Raw genomic sequence first — 16220 nt, forward strand, 5'->3', positions numbered from 1 at the left:
TCTACAGCAGGGGCCCCATACTGGTTCATACTGGGATGTTCTTGAGTAATTCACCTGTTTCTGACGCTGTGTTTGGTAACAATATTTAAATTCACTGGGACTCCTCGCCTGTCCAGCAGAGTGTCCACAACAAGGACATTCTGTTTTCAAATAGAGTGGTGTCCTATATTAAAACCCCAAAGCGTTTCCGTGCCAGATTATATAATTATAATAATTACAATAGTTCTAGTCCAGTCCTCTGAAAGTCCCTCTGAACCCAGAGACGAATCAGTGTCAGGAGGAACCCCATCACTAGACTGTCTCTTGGTATAGTAATGCAGTTGAATATCTTATAATAGTGTCCGCAATGAGTATCAAATTAAATATTTTGCATTTTTAAGCGCATCGATACATTAGCATCACTGGATCAGTCTGCTGGCTGGGCGGGGGAGCGACGCGTACTACATTTCCCAGAATCCAACGCGACGGTGAAAGTTCAACCTGGAGCGTTCGCTAAGCGTCACATGACTGCGAAGATGACTGCCGTGCAGTGGTAAGACATTTGTGTTTATACTCGTTACGACGACTCAGATTTCATTTGTGCAGTGAGAGGATCGTTATAAAATGGGCGCAGAGGTGTGGAGCGGACACTGAGAAAATAAAGCGGCTGTTGGTCCTGATTAAGCGGCTCCCAGCCGGCCCGCCAAACAGGAAGTGTCCGGAGGGGTGAGAGGGGCTGCAGATGGAGTCAGACCAGTCAGACAGGGTATCATTGCTGTGTTGGGGGTCTGTCTCCTCCTCAGTGCACAAAGCCGCAGTCCTGACTACACCCTGAGTGCAATACTTGTGGTACAACTGGTACTCAGGCTGCACTGCAGCGCAATAATGATGACAACGCTTTTCTCCATGTTAAGGGTTGCATGGATGTGGTGTCTTAGTGTAACAGCAGCTTGTGTTGTCTCTGTGTTCATGGCGCAGGTCAGCGACGACTAGATCTAGAAATGCTTTGAGTAAACCTGTCAGGCCAATGAAGTTCATTAATATTGACATAATGAACCACAGAGTGCCAGTCCATCACAGCAGAACAGTTGGCTGCTCTGATGGCGCTGTGTGCCCACAGTGTGTGGGGGGATCTCTGGTGGTTGGGGTAGTGAGTGTGTGTGTCTTTGCTCCAGGCACTCTCGAGGGCGCTGCTATGAGGCCGAGCTGGAGGACCGGCGGCCCGAGGCGATGCTGGTGGAGTTTGGGGACTACCACCCTCTGAAGCCCATTACGGTGAGTCTTGGGGCTGATACTGCAGGGTGAGGGGGCGGGGACCGAAATAACTGTGATAATCAGGAGGACATAGTTTCTCATTACTGAACTGTGATGTGAACTAATAAGGCAGGAGAATGGTTGAAGTTGTGCATGTGTGAGTTGACAGCCTGTAGTCTGTCACCTGTAGGTGACCGACTCCAAGACGCGGCGCGCGGGGCGAAAGGGCAGCTCGTCCTCCTCCTCCTCCTCCTCCAGCTCCGCCCCCGACCCCCTCAGCTCCATGCTGGATGGCACCGACCCCCTCTCCATGTTTGCCGCCGCAGCCAGCGAGACCCCCGGCCCATCGCTCGGCGCCACCAACCCGGGGGTAAGACACATGGGGGGGGGCTGAGACGTCTGGGCAGAGAGAGACTGAGAGACAGAGAGAGACTGACAGGGACAGCGAGATACTGTGAGGCTCAGAGAAAGATTCAGAGGGACTGATTGGCTCTCCCCACAGGAAGCAGGCAGGAGGAGGCGGGAGAAGGAGGAGGAAGTGGCCGTGGGCCCAGACTTCGAGCCCTGGGCGGCCAAGCGCAGTGACATCCTGGCCAGGTTCACCACCACCGAGAAGCTGTCTATTGTGAGTGGGCATCCGCCTGGCACTCATAAATAATACAATTTTATTTGCTGTTCTGCTGGTTTAAGATTCATGTCTGTGTGTGTGTCACAATTGCTGAATCCCCTAATAACCAAAAATCAAACAAACTACTTTTCACACTAGGGTTGGTGCATGTGTGACGTCAGCGCTGCAGCCGGGAGATTATTCTCATGACTGTTTTACTCCCGTCTGACAGCAGAGGGCAGCCAGGAGCTCCCTGCAGTGAGAGCTGTTAAATAGCTGTTTTAAATTTATTTAATTTAAGTGTGAAATCTATTTATCCATCTCATTCTGGACTGTAATATTTATAATGTGCTGTTCTTTTAATGCCTATCTCTCTCCCCCCCCAGAACCTGTACATGGGGTCTGACAAAGGTAAGCGTGTCTCTCTGCCCACGGAGGCAGGGCTGGGCACTGCAGGGTGTGTTTCTGTTGTCTGTCCGTCGGTGCCGCCTGTGTTAGACGCACAGCTGGCCAAGCTTCACTCAGTCACCTCCGCTCTCAAAGGCCCCGCCTCACCGGTGGCTGTGTTTGATTGACAGGCAAGGCTCCCAGTCCCGGGACGACGGTGTCAGAGAAGGTGCGCAACCGATTGGAGGAGCTGGACGACCTGGAGGAGGTGAGACATCCAGAGCTTCTCTCTCTCTCCCTTCCCCTCTCCTTCTCGCCTTCCCTTCCAGTCAGACATCATTCGTTTATTAAAACAGTCCAGCTGGTGGGAGATCTAGCGGCCACTGGACATTCCTCTAAAATAGTTTTCTGTATGTGCGTATTCATGTTCCTGTATCACACTGATTTAAACGCTTCTGAGAGGCTCCTGGGGTTTGAACAGACTGAGAATGAACTGTTTGAGAGGTCGGTCATGAAGTCAGTATGACGGTGAGTACAGGGGCTGTGATTCACCCTGATGCGCACGTGTGTTTTTGCAGGGCTCACAGAAGGAGCTGCTGAACCTGTCCCAGCAGGACTACGTCAACCGCATCGAGGAGCTCAACCAGTCCCTGAAGGAGGCGTGGGCGTCCGACCAGAAAGTCAAGGCCCTCAAGATTGTCATCCAGGTCAGAGGTCACGGCCTGCTTGTGTGACCAGCGCTGTCTGTCTGTCGTTGTTGACACTCCATACCTGACCGACTGTCTCTGTCTGTCCGTGTGTGTGTGTGTGTGTGTGTGTGTGTGTGTTTGCGCTCCAGTGCTCCAAGCTGCTGTCCGACACCGCGGTGATCCAGTTCTACCCCAGCAAGTTCGTCCTCATCACCGACATCCTGGACACCTTCGGTGAGTCTGGGTCTGGAAATACAACGACACGTGCTCTGCTTCAGAGCCGTTTTCCTTTTCCAGTGCAAGTCGTGTTTGCCTGTGTGTGTTTGCCCACAATGCCGTGTTTCTGCAGGGCGTCTGGTGTACGACAGAATCTGGACCATGTGCTCCGACACGCGGCCCCTGCCAGGTGAGGGCGCTGTCACGCCAGCCCGTCGCTGAGTGTCAGTCTGTTGTAAGTGTGTGTGTGTGTGTCTGTATCTGTCAGTTGCTCTAGGTGTGTCTGACGGCTCTTAACTCTCCAGAGAGTTTCTGCTCCAATTTTCCTTCCCTCAACTTCTCATCTGCCTATCTCTCCCTCCCTCCCTCTGTCCACAGACTTCTTCTCCCCAGATGATGTCAACGACACGGCTAAGGAGACCTGTCTCAACTGGTTCTTCAAAATCGCCTCAATCAGAGAGCTCATTCCTCGGCTGTATCCTTTAAACGCCGCTGTGCACGAACACACACACACGCACACTGTACCTGCTGCAGCTCACTGGGTAGCTTTTTTAATTCAATTCAACAAACATGTGGCTTTAAAGGTGTGAAATTCGGTTCCTAATCCTCCAGCGGTTTCTCCACTCCACTGACTCTCTACCCAAGGGTCTTTACTCCCCTGTCCCTGCTGGCCGGCCCCGGTGAACAGATGTGTGTGTGTGAGATCACAGCTGTGTCTGACTGTGCTTCACAATGTGGGTGTGTTCAGTTCGGCACCAGTTCTCACGAGCAGAACGACGTCCACGCTGGCGGCATGGTTTTGAGGTTCTGGTGCTGCTGGGCTCCTAGTCCGGCCCCCTGCTAGCTCGGCAGCAAGAGCCGTTACCGTTTCCCAGCCCTGCTCCGCCCTTCCTTCACCATGGCGCTCAGATACGTGGAGGCCGCGATCCTGAAGTGCAACCGCTTCCTGTCCAAGGCGTGAGTGTGACCTGGGAGGGAGTCTGTGTCTCTGTGTCTGTGTTGGGGGGACAGAACCACTGAGAAGCCCTTTCAGACAGTCTGAATGGACCGGGTCGGGGCTGCCCGCTGGCTCCGGTGACGGTTTTGCCTCTCTCTCTCTTCCCCTCTCCCCCAGGGGCATCCAGGACACACTGCTGCGCCTAACTGCCATGATCCGAGGCATCGGGGACCCTCTGGTGGGGGTGTACGCCCGAGCCTACCTCTGCAGGGTAACGCACTCCTCTCTCTCTCTCTCTCTCTCTCCTCTGAGCTGTGTCAAGACTTCCTTCTTTGTTGTGATCGAAGAAAACATAAATACATTAAAAAATGTTATAACACCAAAATGAAAGATGAGTGGAGGGGCTGAGAATTAGAATATCACCTCTCTCTCCCACCCACCCCCATCCCTCTCTCTGTATCTCTCTCCTTTCTCTCCTCCCCCTCTCTCAGGTGGGTATGGAGGTGGCCCCCCAGCTGAAGGACAGCCTCAACAAGAACTTCTTCGACTTGCTGACCTCGTTCCGGCAGGTCCACGGGGACAGCGTCCAGAACCAGCTAGTCCTGCAGTGCGTGGAGATCCCAGCCTACCTCACGCTCTACTCCCCCGCGACGCACTGGGTCCTGCAGTGCGTCTCCTACCGCGCCCCCGAGGTACGGCACCCCCTTCTCTGTCTCTCTGTCCCGTTAGAGTGATGACACTTGTAGAAAATGGAAGACGTTTTAACCTCTGCCAGCCGGTTGACCTCTGACCTTCGCCCTCCTGTGTTTTCGTTCCAGGCCCTGTTGACGGAGATGATGGAGAGGTGTAAGAAGCTGGGGAACAAGTGAGTCTCTGCTCTGTCGCCCCCTTCTGGCCTGGGGGGTCATTCACCAGAGTCAGATGCTCCTCTGTGTTCATAAACAGAAGGTGTCCGTCTCGCCGTGTCTGTGGGAGGAGGACGCACAGATACCAGGGCGCTGACGTGTATCGTAACCGCCGGCCGTGCTCTCCCCACAGTGCCCTGCTGCTGAACTCGGTGATGTCGGCGTTTCGGGCGGAGTTCATCGCGGCACGCGCCATGGACTTCATCAGCATGGTCAAGGAGTGCGACGAGGCGGGCTTCCCGAAGGTGAGCCCCCCCCGCTGGGCCCAGGCATGCTCACAGACACACACACACACACTGTCGGTGAAACGCACACACAGATGTTGAAACACGCAGGCAGGTTTTGCATTTCCTTTTGCATTATCGTCTCATGACCCTCGTTGTCTCTCCTCCTCCTCCTCCCTCTCTCAGCACTTGCTGTTCGGGTCCCTGGGCCGCAGTCTGGCCTGCACCGACCCCCCCGAGGCGGACAGGCTGACCATCCTGAACGAGGCCTGGAAAGTCATCACCAAGCTGCGCAGCCCCCAGGTACCCCCCAGCAGTGCCCAGCTGCGAACCCCTTCTCACTGTAGGTCGAGATGCATCCGTTGTGTTCCTGATTTCATACGTATTCAATTCCCACCTTCCCGCCTGTCTGTGCAGGACTACATCAACTGTGCCGAGATCTGGGTGGAGTTCACCTGCCGCCACTTCACTGTGAGTCCAGCAGTCTGTCCGTCTGCGTGTCTGTCTGTCTGTCTGGTTTGGAGGAATACAGTGTCGGCTTTATCACTTTCCTTCTTACCCATAGAAGCGGGAGGTCAACACTGTGCTCTCTGACATCATCAAACACATGACGCCCGACCGTGCCTTCGAAGACGCCTACCCCCAGGTAAGGTGTGAGGTCAGAGGTCACGCACGGCCCGGTCTCCGGTCCCCCTGGCGTCTCGCTGAGGCAGACGGGCGGAGAGAGACGGTCGAGAGGTTTAGCGGTGAACGTTCGCTTAATAAAACAGACACAGGACAGGAATCCTCAGCTGAGGGTTGTTCGCCTCTGAAACCGCGCTCTTGAATCGGGGCCGGCGTGGCGTGTGTGTGCGCTGACCGGTGCCGCGGTGCCTGTCGTGTTGTTACAGCTGCAGTGCGTGATCACCAAGATCCTGACGTACTTCCATGACTTCTCCATGCTGTTCTCCATGGTGAGTGGACGGGCGTGTGGGTGGGTGGGTGCAGGGTTTGGGGAGTAGGGATGTGTGGAGCGGGGCTGGCTGGCACAGTGTGGTGACGGTGGTGTTCCCCCCCCCCCACAGGAGAGGTTCCTGCCGTTCCTGGACATGTTTCAGAAGGACAGCGTGAGGGTGGAGGTGTGCCGCTCCATCATGGAGGTGTTCATCAGGTCCGTCAGTCCGCGTGTCTGTCTGTCACTCCCGGCGCCCCTGTGCGTCTGTCCATCCGCGGCTTCTCCTCACACCGCTTGTGTCTCCGCCCGCAGGTACCAGCAGGAGCCGACCCGAGACCCGGTCATCCTCAACGCCCTGCTGCACGTCTGCAAGACCATGCACGACTCGGTCAAGTAGGTGCTCTCGCCGCTCTCCCCTCGTCCTCTTCCTCCTCCTCCTCCTCCTCATCCTCACTGCCCTTGTGTCTCGTTGCTCCTGTGACGACAAATAAACGACAACAGAAAAACATGTGTATCTGATGTAGTGAACTGCAGGAAGATCCTTACAATGCCTGACCCAGGGCCCTCGCCTCCACACAGCACTGGTGTAGCGTTGTTTATGATCGGTTGAGTACCCTGTGTGTGTGTGTGTGTGTGTGTGTGAGAGAGAGTCGGTGTGTGCGAGTGTGCGCGAGTCATTGCGGAAGAGTCAGTGTGTGTGGGAGAGTGAGAGTCAGTATGCGAGAGTCGGTGAGTGTGCAGAAGTCGGTGTGTGTGCGAGTGTGCGAGAGTCGGGGTGTGCAGGAGTCGGTGCGAGTGTGAGAGAGTCGGTGTGTGTGCGAGAGTGAGAGTCGGTGGGGATGCTGAGAGTGTGTCTCTGACCCGTCTCTCTCTCTCTCTCTCTCTCCGCCCACAGTGCCCTGACTCTGGACGATGAGAAGAGGTCTCTGGCACTCCTGATCAACGGCTTCATCAGAATGGTGCGTCTCTCTCCCCCCGTGTCGGACCCTCACTGCCTCACCTGCTCCTCTCTCCTCTCTCTCCTCTCTCTCCTCTGTCTGTACTGCTGTCCCTCCCCTGGCAGGCCGCTGACCAAGCTACTCACCTCCTGTCTGTCTATCTGTCTGTCAGGTGTCGTTCGGCCGGGACTTCGAGCAGCAGCTGAGTTTCTGCGTCGAGGCGCGTGCCACCTTCTGCAACCTGGAGCCGGTGCTGGTGCAGCTCATCCACGTGAGTCCGGCTGCCTGAGGAGCCCGGGCCCGAGTCCCGACCCGAGTCCTGCTGTGGTGTCTGACTCTCTCTCTCTCCCAGACGGTGAACCAGCTGGCCATGGAGACGCGCCGTGTGATGCGGGGCAGCCACTCCCGGAAGACTGCGGCCTTTGTCAGGGTCAGTGAGGCGCCGCCTGGGGGGGGATTATGAAAATAGGCAAATAGTGGTTGACTGTAAGGAACATCCACAGTGAGACTTGTCCTGTTGTGTGGGTCTTGGGGCAGAAGATAAATAAAATGCAGACTGATGGCCGTGTGTGTCCGTCCCACAGGCCTGCGCTGCCTACAGCTTCATCACCATCCCCTCCCTCACCAGCATCTTCAGCCGCCTCAACCTTTACCTGCTGTCCGGACAAGTGGCGCTGGCCAACCAGTGTCTTTCCCAGGGTGAGGAGACTCAGTATACAGGCGGGTGAAGGAAGTCTGTCTGACTGACCGTGACTCTGTGTATCTTCGGCTCTCACCACCTCTCTCTCCCTCCCTCCCTCCAGCGGACGCGTTCCTGAAGGCAGCGGTCGGCGTGCTGCCCGAGGTGCCGCGCTCGCTCAGCGTGGAGGGCAAGGTGCGCTCCTCTGAGGGCTTCCTGCTGGAGTTCATCAACAACTTCATGTCCACTCTGCTGGTGGTGCCCGTGAGTCTTCGCCCCTTCCTGTCCCCTCTCTGTCCCCTCTTGTCCTCTTCTGTCCCGTGGGCTGTGGACTGCGCTCGCACAGCCAGGCCCCACACAGACCGCGTTGGGCATGCTTGATTTTATTCTCTTTTTCTATTTTTTTTCCGTTTGCATAACCTTCTGCGTCCAAACCAGTCATCGCAGTGCACTAAACCTGCGCTGGTCTTGACCCACGTCTGTGTTCCTGTGTGTCTCTGTGTTTGTGTGTCAGGACCACCCGGAGCAGGGCGTGCTGTACCTGGTGCGCGGGCTGCTCAACGTGGTCCAGGAGTACAGCTGGGAGGACAGCAGCGACGCCAAGGTCCGAGTGTACATCAGTGCCCTGCAGCTGCTGGCGGCCATGAGCCAGGAGAGCTACCTCTACTGCGTCCCCAAAGGTACCGTACGCCCTTCCGGTGGCCCTGCACCCCCCACGCAGCGGGACCCATGTGAGTGCGGCCCCCCCGTTAGCCGCCACGTCTTCAGCATCACTTTGACAATCACAGGAGAGTGAGTGTCAGTGTGTGGATCAATGCTGACTAGAGGACTGAGGTGATGTGGCCAAGACAAGGGGGGGATAGACCTCTGTTGACGTGGCTGTTACTGGTGTGTTGATGTCGAGAGTTAAAGAGGGAGCTGTGGGTCGTGTGGGAGTGAACTGGGTGTGTCTCTGTCTCCCCCCTAGTGGACTCCAATGAGAAGCTCTATGGCGGCGATCCCAAGTTCATGGCCGAGATCAACAAGCTATGCGAGACTCTGATTGGCCAGGTCCTGGACCACCTGAAGACCCTGGGCAAGGAGGAGGTGAGGCTGGGGTCACGCCCGCACGCGCGCACAGCTACAGACGGGGTGTGTCGAGGCCGGCGTGTGTTGACGCTGTGTGTTTGCCGTTCCCCTGCAGAGTCTGCGCAGACAGAGCTCGCTGGCCTTCTCCCTGTTCGGCTGCCTGCTGGCCCACGGAGACCTGCGCAAGAGCCAGCTCAACCAGATGGCCGTCAGCCTGTGGAATCTGAGCCAGAGACACGGCGTGGCCGACACCCGCACCGCGGTGAGCACACACCCGCGCACTCCTGCACTGAAGTAATGACACATACACACACAAACGGGCACTCCTGCACTGAAGTTCCGACGCACACACACACACACTGCGTTGGACAGCTGCCGGGACGCTGGCTGTGTGAGTGACGGCGCCGGGAGCAGAGGGGACAGTGATTGTCAGCCGGAGTTATTTGAACGGATCTGCTGTCGGCGTAATTAGCTGTAATGGAGCGCAGGGAGACGGTGCGCAGTGCGGCTTAATAAACCGTAGAGAGGGGAGAGGGAAATGAGCACACTGGTCTTGTGTGCATGTGTGTCAGTGTGTTAATGGACCTGCTCTCTCTCTCTCTCTCTCAGGTTCGCACCCTGGAGGCCATCAAGCAGCAGAGCCGCCACCAGGACATGAGCCACTTCTCGGAACTGGCCCAGCGGCTCCCCCTGCAGACCAGAACCTGAAGCTAGAACCGGACCCCGCCCCCACGCCCCCACGCCCCCACTCCCCCACTCTCACCCCACACCATCCCCCACTCTCACCCCCACGCCCCCACTCTCACCCCCCACCATCCCCACAGCACTCCACACTCCGTCTCAGCGCCCTGGGCTCTCCCCCGAGAGGCCCACTCCCGCCCTCGGCCAGCCTGCGCACGGTGAGGTGCAGCGGCCGCTGTCGGGAGAGCGCAGCCAGGCCGGCGCCACTCCGCCATCACTACGGAGGGGGGGTTGGAGCAGTCCCGCCCTGGCAGGTTTTCTAGGCGACCAGTATTAAAGCCCGATGTCAGCCGACCCATCCGAAGGAAGACCAGCATCCCAGGAACACAAGCTGGCTGGACTCGCACGTTGCTAATTTGATCCCAAACTCACCATTTGTTGCAGATCCTTGTCAGGTGACTTTTCTAAGCATCTCCCGTTGTGATGGACACTGCGGTGTCCTCTGCCCCCCCACCTGGAGACACACCTCCCTCACATCCAGTTCTGCATTAGAGGCGAGACCGGTTAGAACTGCTATTATCATTCAAGCTGCCAAAATGTCACCATTTCATGTATAGCCTTTATTGTCAGATAACTGTACATCTCACAAGACATCATAAAACACCTTTCTGACTCTGTGGCAGGAATTCATTTGTTTGCCTCCAAATACAGAAGAGCACAAACACAAACAGACAACACACTCTGTCAGGAACAGGCCCATTACACGCTGCAGTGCACTGATTAGAAGAGTTCATTATTTGCACCACCAAACTTATAACCTGCGTCTCTGCTATAGTGTAGGTCAGTCCCTTCAGTTTTCCACAGGGCCAATTAGGCAATAAAGTCAGACCCAATTCAAACTGGACTTAATCAGGACTGAAGGCAGATACACAGGCAGAGTAAAGAACAGAAACCGAGTTCAGTTTCCTGTTGCTTCAAACACTGCTGTCCACTGGGGGGGGGTGAGAGCTGTCCTCTGGCCACAGCTGAACAGGCAAGTCATTATTAATAATTGTTACTGAGCCCCTCCAAAACTGATTCAGCCTTACAGAGTTACGACCAGTATGTGACCCCTGTCACCACCTGCAGGGTATGATCACCTGACCCCCACTGTGCACCCCCCTGTGGAGCAGTGACCTCATCACAGCCTGTTCTGCATCTCGATGGGACTCCTTGAGGCTCAGGACAGCCTGTTCAATAGACGCAGCGGACGACGATCCCCGGCTTTGTGTTCCTGCCGCCCCCCCGGTGAACTGGAGGAGCTGGCTGTGCTGCGCTGTAGAGCATGCTGCGTCCACTCTATTAATTAATTACACCCCCACACAGCACCCGTCCAGCCGACACACTCTTAACGCACCGCAGTTACAGCGAGGACAACATTCACTCAATCCTTACAGAACAGATATACCGAGATCTCTAACGAGGCACCAGACTGACTGTTTTACTACTGAAGAAGCACCGACAGACCATCTTCTATCTGTGGATGGCTTAATTACATGACAGACAGACAGACAGACAGACAGAGTTCAGACCTGGCGTTGCTTTACTGTGGCACAGTGTGAAGAGTTAATAAAATGAGACCAGTGCTTCGGTTGTTGAGGCTGGTAGGATTATTGCAGCGTTCCTGAACAATCATTCCTGGAATAGAAACATCACTTGTGGCCGCACATCACGGCAGTCAAATTGAATCATATCGTGGTGTTTTTAAGCGAGTCTCCAGCCTCGCGCTGCCCGGCCCCCGCGGGCTCTAGTCCTCAAACTTGATGGATTTGGACGCCTGGGTGTCGATGTAGAACTTCTTGCTGGGTGCGGCCTGGAAGCCGAGCCCCGCCCCCCGGCAGTGGGGGTCCAGGCGGCGGTTCTGTGCGTTCTCGAACTGTCCCAGCAGCCCCCTCTTCAGCTGCTGCTCCTCGTCGCGGCTCAGGGCCATGATCGGCCGCGGTGAGCCGGCCCCGCCCACCGAGGATTTCTTGAACCCGCCCATCAGGCGCAGGAACTTCTTCTGCTGGTCGTCGCTGTCGAAGGAGGCCGTGGCCCACTGGCCGAAGCCAACCGCTGTCTTCTGGACACAGAGAGAGAAACACGACCATTTACTCCCACGACTCAGATCTGCTCACGGTTCTCTGCACTAAACACATCTGTGAATGCTTTAGCAAAGCTTATATAACCTCATCATGGCAATAAAAATCTGGGTTTGACTTTTTCATTTCAGTAAATATATTATTGAATTTAATGAACATGGACAGAAGTTAATCCACTAAACACAGCAGGCTCTCCTGGAATACTGACCGCTGGCTTCTCTAGGGTTGGCGGGCGAGACGCGTGGTCAATCTCCTTCTGCAGAGCCTCCCGCCGCGCCTGAAACACAGAACACACATTTCTTCAGAGTTACGGCTCAGATACAAGCGCACACAATGCATAGGTATCAAGAGGTCAAACTAGAAACACGAAGTCTAACGCTCAGCTGTACACTAAGGTTTTGGGTTCGACTTTTACACAAGTGTGCACTTCTTCAATAAATAAATACACGGGTTTCAAACATGTGAAGGAGCCACCTTTGCAAATGTGATTTTCACTCTAATAATAATACAACCGAAAAAAAAAAAAAAAAACCTATTTCACTTGGCTAGTTAGACTACCCACAGCATTAATTCATGACTTAAATAAGATCAGATCAGTCAGTCAGTGATGCTTTGTTAGTGTAAGGGGCTTCACTGTGAGGATGGTCGCTTGAATAGCACACAGAACTCTCCCTCCCTCCCTGCCTCTACATACACATTATATATATATATATATATATATATATATATATATATATATATATATATATATATATATGGTGAACATTAATTTGTCCAGTATTTAAAAAATAAATAAGCAAGCAAATGCAGACATTTAATGAAGTGATATGAATCTGTTAAACAGGCCGAATGAGCCGCTCTGCTCAGTGTCCTGTACCTTATCGATGGTGACCTCGTCTCGGTTGCCAGGCGTCTCAGACACAAACTCCACGCCGGCCAACTGCGAAACAGCGAGACAAACACACGCGTGCATCGGGTGAGAGAGAGAGAGAGAGAGAGAGAGAGAGAGAGAGAGAGAGAGAGAGAGAGAGAGAGAGAGAGGTGAGAGAGGGAGAGGGTGAGTGAGAGGGTGAGAGCAGGCAGGCTGGGGTTGTTTCAGTGTAAGAGAATAGAAAGCTAAGGGAGATCAATTAAAAAAACTAACAATAAGTTTGATTATCTGATTATGTTTCAACTGATTTTTGTTTTCTGTAAACACAGAATTACGGAGGGGAGCAAGGCTGTGCAGTTCAAACAAACATCCCCGGGACACCGATTGTTCAGCTGTAAACCCTCACTCATGTCTTCCACCTGCGCTTTCATTATTTCAGTTATTCTTCATAACACGTTTCAACAAAAACAGGTCTAACGGTGTCCTGACTGAGCCGAGCTCGTGTGATGAGGCGCAGACGTCCCTGGCTTCCTCGACTCTCCTGACATTAGTCTAGTCTGCTCTCGCTAGTGTCTGAAACACAAGACAGAACACACACACACACATCAGGAGCAGTCGTTCATACGCAGGACTGGCGTGTGCGTGTCTGCGTGTTCTTTTACAGTCCGCCAATGTGCGGTTTTGTGGGTTTGTGGATTAGAAAGTGAAGGCCGGCCCATCTCTGAGTCACACTTATTAATCTGAGTGAGCAAGAGTGAAGATGGCGTGATGGATAAGCAGATAACCCTGCTGCTGTGGAAATGTCTGCGCTGGAGGTCAAATCAGACCGAAGTCCGGCACTCACCTCCTCCTCGGAGTCCTCCTCCTCCTTGATTTTCTTCTTCTTCCCCTTCTTCGCGGCTGCACCCTTTGCTACCTCGATCGTTTTTTTCTTCCTTTTCAGGGAGTCCCTTGCCACATCAGCTGCCTCGCGCTCCTCCTCCCGCAGCGTCCCTTCCTTGCCTGGTGTCTTCCCTGCCTCCGGCCCAGCTGCCTCTTCCGACATCTGCTTTTTCGTTCCCTTCTTCCTTGTCTTTGTCGTCTTCTTCTCCGCCTCCTCCTCCACCACCACTTCTTCTTCTTCTTCTTTCTTGCCTTTCCTTTTCTTTTTAGTGTCCCCCCCTCCGTTTGCGTTTGTCAGCGGGAGAGCTGCAGCTCCATTGCTCTCTCCCTCTGGCTCCTGGGCCTGGGGTTGTTTCTTCTTCTTCTTCTTCTTCTTTTCCACCTCCACCTCCTCCTCCACCTCCACCACGCTCCGCTCATCACACGCTCCTTTCTTGCCTTTCCTTTTCTTTTTAGTGTCCCCCCCTCCGTTTCTCTCAATCAGCGGGAGTTCCACAGCTCCCTCGCTCTCTCCCTCTGGCTCCTCGGCCTGGGGTTGCTTCTTCTTCTTCACATGCTTTTCCTCCCCTCCCTTTTTCCTCTCAGTGCTTTCCACCTCCATGACTTTCCTCCTCTTCTTGGGTTTGTCTTCTCCCTCTCTCAGCCCACCGTCCACTTTGTTCTCTTCCTCCACAATCCCTTTCTTTCTCCTTTTCTTTGGCCTCTTGGGCTCGGTTATCTCCAGGGACTCCTCCGCAGCGTGCGACTGAGCGATCACCACCTTCTTCTTCTTCCTCTTCTTCCTCGGACTCTGTTCCTCCTCCGGCCTCAGCATGGCGCCGTTGTCCTCGTCCTGTGCGAGATGACTGGGTCCTGCTGTCCGCCCCGGTCCGCCACTCTTCCCTGTCCCGGCCACACTGTCCCCCGTCTCCGTTCCCACAGGCCTCTTTTTCTTCTTTTTCTTCTTTTCCTTCCCCTCCTCTCCAGCCTCGTCATGCTCCCCGTTCGCCTCCACAGTGCGGCCCTCCCCCACCTTCTTTCTCTTCTTCTTTTTCATCACCTTGTCCTGCCCTTCGCAGTTTCCCCCGTCTCCGTTCATCCTCTCGTCTCTGCTCTCCTCCGCTGTGCCGCCGGCGGAGCCGTGTGATTCCAAGCTCTTCTTTTTCTTCTTTCTCTTCATCTTCTCCTCCTCCTCTACTGCTGCTCTCTTTCTCTCAGGTGGCACCATCTGTTCAAGTGTAAGAAAGAGCGAGACACCAGAGTGAACTGAGACCCGGGCCGCTTCAATCCACGTCACTCCCTGAACCCCCTCAACACAAACATGTGCCAGAGCAACGCGGCCTGGTCTTTGGGCCCATTTACTGATCTAATAATAATAATAATTATAATAATAAAAAACAGCAAAGGTTGTCTACCAAGTTTACAACTGAATGAGCTCTAATGACATCTGTTTTCTTTTTTTAAATAATTTGAACAATATATCTATCCATCTTTTCTGTTAAAAGCACCCAGGAACAACTCGGCAATAAAAAAGCACATCTGCTAATCTCATTGAAATGCATTAAGCAGATGGACTTGCTCGTCAGAATGATTCATTATAAAAGAGCTCAATTAAAGGCTAAAGCTGAACAAAAGACTTACATAAACATCACTGCGAGTCATGTATGTAAAATAATCATACATAAACATCTGTATGGCCAACGTGCATTCTGGGAAGATTACATAACATCCCGTCCCCCTTGCTGGAGTGATCGTGGCGATATTTAAATGATGCTGTAATGAAATCGACGTAAATGACAAGAAATGTAAAATACATTGAGCGTTTGATTTACGAGTTCATAGACTGGATGCAAATTTTAGATGTGAAAGTTGATTTGCTTATTAGCTTTGGCATTTAAAATGCTCACCTGTTGCGCCTCATGACCTCACTTGACCTCCTCACCTCAGCAATGCCTGCACAGGAAATCCCCGCATGCGAGACATTTTGTCGACAACACCAAATTAAAACGGTTTGCTCGGTTTTATTTATGATTATACACCATTTCAGATGTATTTTGGCGAACTCACCCAGACAGTGCAAATGCACAAATAAGAAATACAAGACAATGGGTTGCAGTATCACTCTTAACCCAGTTCAATGCTCATCATGAAGTACGGGAAGCACGAAGGACAAATCGCGGTTTCCAATCACACAGTCAATGAAAAGATGAGAGCACTAATCCTACAGTCCTATCCAAGGCTGACTTGAACACTTTTAAAATCATTTTTCATTTAAGACGAATAAGGACAAGACATGCAAAGCGCTGTACTTAACAGCCGAAATTGTATTATTGTGTTGTCATTTTTGTTGCTTGATGTCTTAATGTGACAGTTGTCTTCTAGTATTAAACACATTCGTGGGCCGAGCACTCAAGACCAGACCAGACCAGACCAGCTCCCCCCGCCAGTCTCTCCGGGTCACAGCGATGGACCCAGTCGACGTGAACAGGAAGACCCGCAGAACAGACCGGTTTTCCCGTGTGAGCCACAGCCCCGGGCGATCGCTTTACACGCTGCCATTTAAACACTTTCTAGCCGCTTGTGAAACTCGTTATGTTGACTATAAACCGCAGGCAAATACAACCCGTTGTGCTCGGACATCACTAGTCATCCTGCCTTTCCGTCAACAGAGGCTGCGCCACGCGTACCCACCCCGCAGTAACAGCAGGCACTACCACACACGGCACAGGGGCACATTTGTACCGAGCGCCTCTGTGCTAAAGCCCGGCTCCTGAGGTTCACTTTCCCCGCTGCACTCACCCTCTCTCTCACGTGGAGCCCCGCGCGGCTCCGTGACCCGGAAGTGCTCCCCCGCGCCGCTTCCTGACGCG

The 16220-nt window shown here is 53.7% G+C and overlaps 2 protein-coding genes across 9 annotated transcripts; one reads left to right on the top strand and one right to left on the bottom strand.

Annotated features, from left to right (window-relative positions):
* The first annotated feature begins 487 nt into the window (after positions 1–487).
* Positions 488–10175, top strand: vps35l (VPS35 endosomal protein sorting factor like). Of its 3 annotated transcripts, none has more exons than XM_066689988.1 (30): positions 488–532; positions 1155–1254; positions 1424–1603; positions 1736–1858; positions 2227–2251; positions 2419–2495; positions 2806–2934; positions 3066–3150; positions 3266–3322; positions 3511–3607; positions 4042–4089; positions 4247–4340; positions 4561–4761; positions 4888–4934; positions 5108–5219; positions 5385–5501; positions 5616–5669; positions 5764–5844; positions 6089–6151; positions 6263–6348; positions 6445–6525; positions 7028–7091; positions 7243–7341; positions 7423–7500; positions 7655–7769; positions 7874–8013; positions 8264–8429; positions 8717–8835; positions 8933–9079; positions 9427–10175. In XM_066689988.1, exons 1-30 carry the CDS (start codon positions 504–506, stop codon positions 9523–9525), a joined length of 2913 nt encoding a protein of 970 aa, XP_066546085.1. In that variant the 5' UTR covers positions 488–503; the 3' UTR covers positions 9526–10175. The 3 variants fall into 3 exon arrangements, with proteins under 3 accessions (XP_066546085.1, XP_066546087.1, XP_066546086.1); XM_066689990.1 differs by lacking the exon at positions 488–532 and adding an exon at positions 615–705; XM_066689989.1 differs by lacking the exon at positions 488–532 and adding an exon at positions 687–745.
* knop1 (lysine-rich nucleolar protein 1) lies at positions 10098–16216 on the bottom strand. 6 transcript variants are annotated; one of them, XM_066689996.1, is made up of 5 exons: positions 16150–16216; positions 13334–14578; positions 12496–12558; positions 11827–11895; positions 10098–11599 (listed from the first exon to the last, which is right to left on the bottom strand). In XM_066689996.1, exons 2-5 carry the CDS (start codon positions 14576–14578, stop codon positions 11285–11287), a joined length of 1692 nt encoding a protein of 563 aa, XP_066546093.1. In that variant the 5' UTR covers positions 16150–16216; the 3' UTR covers positions 10098–11284. The 6 variants fall into 6 exon arrangements, with proteins under 6 accessions (XP_066546093.1, XP_066546090.1, XP_066546092.1 ...); XM_066689993.1 differs by lacking the exon at positions 16150–16216 and adding an exon at positions 16042–16143; XM_066689995.1 differs by lacking the exon at positions 16150–16216 and adding an exon at positions 15258–16143.
* Positions 16217–16220: the final 4 nt, after the last annotated feature.

The sequence above is a fragment of the Amia ocellicauda genome, chromosome 17, assembly GCF_036373705.1.
Source record: "Amia ocellicauda isolate fAmiCal2 chromosome 17, fAmiCal2.hap1, whole genome shotgun sequence".
NCBI lineage: Eukaryota > Metazoa > Chordata > Actinopteri > Amiiformes > Amiidae > Amia > Amia ocellicauda.